This window comes from Microtus ochrogaster, chromosome 7, assembly GCF_000317375.1.
Source record: "Microtus ochrogaster isolate Prairie Vole_2 chromosome 7, MicOch1.0, whole genome shotgun sequence".
NCBI classification, from domain to species: domain Eukaryota; kingdom Metazoa; phylum Chordata; class Mammalia; order Rodentia; family Cricetidae; genus Microtus; species Microtus ochrogaster.
The window spans coordinates 82,575,973-82,582,879 of NC_022014.1; the positions used below are offsets into that span (position 1 = coordinate 82,575,973).

A 6,907-nucleotide genomic window follows, 5' to 3' on the forward strand; every position below is an offset into this window, starting at 1 on the left:
CCGTTCCTGGAGAAGGACTCTCAGAAGACGCCTATGATAGTCCATATTGATGTCAGCACTTCAGTAAGTGTCTGCCATCACCTGCCAGTGACTGACACGGGCGGGAGACATGGTTCCCAGATCCTGACTGCCTCCTCTCCACACACAGTCCTGATCCACGCCATCCTGTCAAGGCTACACCCTCACAGTCCTGTGTCTCCTGCAGGTCCAGACTGGGATTCCTGTCTTTCTTTTCAAACTCCTCATTCTGCAGTACCTAATGGATACGAGCGGGAAAATGTGGCTTCGGAACCCGTGCCATTTATATGTGGTTGAAATCTCACAAGAGCCCTCAGCACAGCCAAGGAGATCTTCCAAACTGGTGAGCACCAGAAAGACAACACAAAGGTTTGCTGTGGAGACGCACAACTCATCCTGGTTTGGTTTTTGTTTGATACAAAGCTTGAGTTATCTGAGAAGGGTCAAGCACAACTGAGAAAATCCTTCTGTAAGATTGCCTTAGGCAAGTTTGTAGGCCATTTCCTTGATTATTGATTGATGTAGCTGGGCCCAGCCCATGAGGGAACGGGGGAAAGTTCCACCTTAGGCCTGTGGTTCTGGATGGAACAAGGAAGAAGGCTGAGCAAACCCTGGAGAACAAACCAGTAGGCAGTGTCCTCCCTAGCTGCTGCTTCAGGTCCTGCCTCCATCTTCCTGTCTTGAGTTCCTGCCCTAACTTTCCTCTGTAATGGAGAGAGCTGTAAGATGAAATAAGCCCTATCCTGACCAAGTTTCTTTAGGTCAAGGGGTTTTATATCACCAATATAAACTCTTAATAAGGCCAGAAGTTGGTACCAGGTTCATAGGATATTGCTGTGGCAAACCTGACCATATATTTTGGAGAAAATTATGGTGACATTTGAACTCGAGTCACGTGAGTGTTCAAAGCTCAGTAGACTATTTTCTGGGAGCTTGTAAGATTAGCATGCGGAGAGTAACACAGACAGTAGAGACCTGACTTGTGCCGTGTAGAGGGAAGTAAAGAAGCATCAGGGATGTCTGAGTGATGTTTTGATGTAAGCAGCTGTGGTTCTGGTCAGCAGGGACTGAAGACTTGACTGTGATTAATAAGAGACCAGAATCACTACAGTGAACCCTTTGCTTTGCTTGGACAGTTTATGCTGGTCAGCTGGGTGTGGGTGCTCCCTCTGACTGAGACCAGTCTCTTTGAGGTGACAACTTTTGGGATCAGCACACAGATGCCGTGGTCCAGAGGGTGACAAGGCTAGATCTCAGGCTTGCAGCTCTGTTGAGAGCTGCCATCTCTCAATAATTCAGGATAAACTTGAGGTAATAATCAATGCTATACGGGATTTACTAATAAACTTGCTTAGGAAAGATCGAGTCACACAAAGTAGAATTTAGCTAAAGAAGTGCTGCCTCCACTTGATAGAAAGAAAGTGTATTAACCATGCGTGGTACCAACTGCAGGAAAGAAAATTCTCCACCCTACTCAAGTGTAGGTTGGCTGAAAGATTTAAGGACCTAGCATGTGTGGAGTTTAAAGCCTATGGTGTCTATACGCCAGACCCAGATACACACTCACAGTAAGGAGAATTTTCCTTTATTAATGTCCAAGTGTGTGGAGTGACTACTCACTGGGCAGGCCTGTTAATTCTATAAACCAGTATGGAGAAGACGTGTTCCTCTTGGACCTGAGTACTTAAAGAGTATTGGCACTCACACCTACTCATGGTTGTCTGTGCATAGTGAAGGAACAAGTCCCAGAGTTCTTAGAAAATGCTTCCTAGTTAAGGATATGTCTTCTAATCCAGTTCTTTAAAACCTCAGCAGGCAAAAGATGCCAGCCTGTGGAGACAAGGTAAATGGCTAAATCCTATGTAGACCTAAAGAGATAAAACACAACTGATGTGGGAGGAGGGTCTTCTGTTTGTATTGATTTCATTGGTTAATAAAGAAACAGCTTGGCCCATTTGATAGGCCAGCACTTAGGTGGGTGGAGTAGACAGAAGAGAATGCTGGGAGGAAAAGGGAAATGAGGCAATCGCCATGCCTCTCCTCTCTGGGTCAGATGCAATGGAGCCAGCTGCTCGGTCAGACATGTTAAATCCTCCCTGGTAAGCCACCACCTCATGGTGCTACACAGATTACTAAATATGGGTTAAAGCAAGATATGAGAATTAGCTGATAAGAGGTTGAAACTAATGGGCCAGGCAGTGTCTAAAAGAATACAATTTGTGTGTTGTTATTTCGGGTGTAAAGCTAGGTGTGTGGGAGCAGGCAGGATGAAAAGCAGGCCCGCAGCTCCTCACTACACACAATGGCAGGATTTGTTGTGGTAGTGGCTCTTCTTTCTTTCTCTCTCTTTCTTTCTTTCTTTCTTTCTTTCTTTCTTTCTTTCTTTCTTTCTTTCTTTCTTTCTTTCACATTGGTATTTTGCCATGGTTATCAGGTCCCCTGGAACTGAAGTTACAGACAGTAGTGAGCTGCCAAATTGGTGCTGGGAATTGAACCTGGGTCCTCTGGACAAGCAGTGAGTGAGTGCTCCTATCAGCTGAGCCATCTCTCCAGCCCCAACACAAAGGCAGTTTTTAACAAACTCACTGACAATGTGTTTCCTCTTTGCAGAATGCACGTGCAGCTCTGTCCAGGTTTCTTGACATCTTCCCCAAAGTTACCTGCCGTCCTCCCAAGGAAGTGATTACCATGGAACTGACTCCCAACAAGAGCCACAGGGAACCAGGAATGGACCCAGGGGAGTTCAGCAGTGAAGCTTTCCAAAGACCTTACCAGTATTTAAAACGGTTCCATCAAAACCAGAACCTGGACACATTTCAGTTCGACGAAGGCTCCGTGGAAGGCTCCCCTGAGGAGTGCCTGCAGCACTTCCTGATTTACTGTGGCGTGGTCAACCCTTCCTGGGCAGAGCTTCGAAACTTCGCTTGGTTTCTGAACTGTCAGCTCAAGGACTGTGAGGCTTCTGTCTTCTGCAACCCGGATTTTACTGGAGACACACTCAGGGGCTTCAAGAACTTCGTGGTAACCTTCATGATCTTAATGGCGAGAGATTTTGCCACTCCAACTCTCCACACTTCAGACCAAAGCCCCGGTAACCACATGGTCACCATGGATGGAGTTGCTGAAGAAGACCTAGCTCCCTTCTCTCTTCGAAAGAGATGGGAGTCAGAGCCCCATCCCTATGTTTTCTTCAATGGTGACCGCATGACCATGACATTCATAGGTTTTCACTTGCAGCCCAACAACAATGGCTATGTTGATGCCATCAATCCCTCAAATGGGAAGGTCATCAAGAAGAATGTCATGACAGAAGAACTATTTGATGGGCTGAAGCTTCAGAGAGTGCCCTTCAATATCAACTTTGACAACCTGCCCAGACATGAGAAGCTTGAAAGACTCTGCCTGGCCCTGGGGATTGAGTGGCCCATTGACCCTGATGAAACGTACGAACTCACAACAGACAATATGCTTAAGATCCTGGCCATTGAGATGCGGTTTCGGTGTGGGATCCCAGTTATCATCATGGGAGAGACAGGCTGTGGGAAAACAAGGCTCATCAAATTCCTTAGTAACCTCAAGCGTGGTACTGTTGAAGCAGAAACTCTGAAGTTGGTGAAGGTCCATGGAGGGACAACTCCATCCATGATCTACTCCAAGGTCAAGGATGCTGAGCGCATAGCCTTCTTCAATAAAGTCCAACACGAGCTGGACACCATCTTGTTCTTTGACGAAGCCAACACAACGGAAGCTGTGAGCTGTATCAAAGAGGTCCTGTGTGACAGAGCAGTGGACGGTGAGTGCCTAAAGGCGGACTCTGGCCTGCATGTCATTGCTGCTTGCAACCCTTACCGGAAGCACTCCCAGGAGATGATCCTCCGCCTGGAGTCAGCAGGTTTGGGATACAGGGTGAGTGCAGAGGAGACTGCAGAGAGACTGGGCTCCGTCCCGCTGCGGCAGCTGGTCTACCGCGTCCACGCTCTGCCTCCAAGCCTCATTCCTCTGGTATGGGACTTTGGACAGCTGAATGACTATGCTGAAAATCTCTACATCCGGCAGATCGTGCAGAGAGTGGACTTTATCAAGGAAGACCACACTTCTGTGATTGTGGATGTACTCTCCGCTTCTCAGAGGTTCATGAGGAAGAGGGAGAATGAATGTGGTTTCGTCAGCCTCCGGGATGTGGAGCGTTGTGTCAAAGTTTTCAGATGGTTTCATGACCACAGTGAGATGCTCTTAAACCAGCTCCATGACTTTCTCCACGAAGCCAGTGACAGCAAACACACCTTTGAGAGAGATCCTGTTCTCTGGTCCCTGGTAATGGCCATTGGGGTGTGTTACCATGCCTCTTTAGAAGAGAAAGCATCCTACCGCAGAGCCATTGGCAGGTGCTTTCCGGAACCATACGATGACAGCAAGGTCATTCTTGATGAGATCACTCTTGTACAAGATCTTTTTCTGAAGGGGGCACCCATTAGGACAAACATAGCCAGGAACTTGGCTTTGAAGGAGAATGTCTTCATGATGGTAATCTGCATAGAGCTTAAGATCCCCCTCTTCCTGGTGGGGAAGCCCGGCAGCTCCAAATCCCTTGCCAAGATCATTGTAGCGGACGCCATGCAAGGGCAGTCTGCCTTCTCCGATCTCTTCCGCCGCCTGAAACAGGTCCACCTGGTGTCATTCCAGTGCAGCCCCCACTCCACCCCGCAAGGGGTCATCGGCACCTTCAGACAGTGTGCTCGCTTCCAGCAGGGCAAGGACCTACAGCAGTATGTCTCTGTGGTGGTGCTGGATGAGGTCGGACTGGCAGAAGACTCACCCAGAATGCCTCTGAAGACGCTGCACCCCCTGCTGGAAGATGGGTGCATTGACGATGATCCTGCCCCCTACAAAAAAGTGGGCTTTGTTGGCATTTCCAACTGGGCTCTGGATCCTGCCAAGATGAACCGGGGCATTTTTGTGTCAAGAGGCAGTCCCAGTGAGAAAGAGCTCATCGAGAGCGCTGAGGGCATCTGCTCTTCGGACAGGCTGGTTCAGGACAGAATCCGAGGGTATTTCGCACCCTTTGCCAAGGCCTATGAAACAGTGTGTCGGACCCAGGACAAGGAATTCTTTGGGCTTCGTGACTATTACAGCCTCATCAAGATGGTCTTCGCCAAAGCCAAAGCTTCCACTCAGGGGCTTTCCCCACAAGACATAGCTCATGCTGTCCTCCGGAACTTCAGTGGGAAGGACAACATCCAGGCACTGGACATCTTTACAGCCAGTCTTCCCGGGGCCAGGTACAAGGAAGACGTCAGCACTGTGGAACTGATCAAGCAGAACATTCACAGCGGTCTGCAGGCGTCCAGCAGGGGGCAGGACGGGGCCGAGTCCCGTTACTTGCTGGTGCTGACCAGGAACTATGTGGCCCTGCAGATCCTGCAGCAGACGCTCTTTGGTGAGGGCCAGCAACCGGAGATCATCTTTGGCTCCAGCTTTCCCCAGGACCAGGAATACACCCAGATCTGCAGGAACATCAACCGGGTGAAGATCTGCATGGAGACGGGAAAGATGGTGGTGCTGCTGAACCTGCAGAACCTGTACGAGAGCCTGTATGATGCTCTCAACCAGTACTATGTCTACCTTGGGGGCCAGAAGTACGTGGACCTTGGCCTGGGTACGCATCGAGTCAAATGTCGAGTCCACACTGACTTCCGCCTCATCGTCATTGAGGAGAAAGCTGTGGTGTACCAACAGTTCCCTGTGCCCCTTATCAACCGGCTGGAGAAGCACTACCTGGACATCAACACCGTGCTGGAGGGGTGGCAGAAGGGCATTGTGCGTGAGCTGCAACAGTGGGCCTGTGATTTTGCAGATGTGAAAGCAGACCAGCTCATTGCCAGGCACAAGTACAGTCCTGCAGACGCGTTCATCGGCTACCACTCTGATGCCTGCGCCTCCGTGGTGCTGCAGGCCATGGAGAGGCAGGACCCCAGGGACGTGACTGAGGAGCTGTACCGCAAGGTGTCTGAAGAGGCCAAGCTCATCCTGCTGGATTGTGCGACACCAGATGCTGTGGTCCGGCTGCGTGGTTCCACACTGGGCTCATTCACTGCGGAGCGGCTGTCGCGGGACTATTACTCCAAGCAACAACACAACTCCTTCGCAGACTTCCTCCAGGCCCACCTGCGCATGGCCCATCTGGAGGGCCAGGCTGTCTTCACAGAGGTGACCATCTTTGCATAGCCTAACACTCTGCTAATCCAAGGGTCCTAGACTCCTAGGGTCAGGAACTAAACCCAGATTTACACCAAACTGCAGGGTGACTTTTAGGTAGTATGGATATGCTGACCCTGGGCTCCCCATTATGTATCCCTGGCCTCACACTGTTCTCTTGTAGGTCAGTGTGTGTGGAGCTTAGAAAGGCAGTGTTCATCCAGGGTCAGCACCACAGGAAGCCTGCTGTGCACGCGATAGGAGGACAGATGTGGCTTTCTTTAAGAGGCACCCCTAGGGCTGGCTGGGCACATGCAAGGACAAAGGGACTGAGATTGAAAAGCTCTGCGAGAATTCACTGGTAGAGCTTGAGGCTCCAAGCTGTGAGTTTTGTGTCCTGAGGTTGAGATGATCAGAAAGCTCCTTCAGGGGTCCTCAGTGGCTCTGCTAAGGAACTCGACCCTTCCTGCCAAGAGCAACACTGCAGGTAAATGTCGAGAAGGGCTGTGGCAATGGGACAACAGTGAGCCAGAGACCATCATGGCAGCAGGTCAGTTAAAAGCTTCAGGATCAGGAGAGTCCCTGCACTCAGGAGGCAGAAGCAGGCAGATCTCTGATTTTCAGGCCATCCTGGCCTACTAATGTGTTTAAGGACAGCCAGGAGTACACAGAGAACCCTTGTCTTGAAAAACAA

General features: G+C 50.0%; 1 protein-coding gene across 1 annotated transcript in view; it reads left to right on the forward strand.

Annotated features, from left to right (window-relative positions):
* The window catches only part of Rnf213 (ring finger protein 213), a 79,979-nt gene that overhangs the window by 59,800 nt on the left and 13,272 nt on the right, over window positions 1–6,907 (forward strand). Inside the window, exon 25 of the mRNA XM_026780086.1 lies at window positions 2,629–6,225. Within this exon, the coding sequence (XP_026635887.1) occupies window positions 2,629–6,225 (3,597 nt within the window). The remainder of the gene's footprint in view (window positions 1–2,628; window positions 6,226–6,907) is intronic.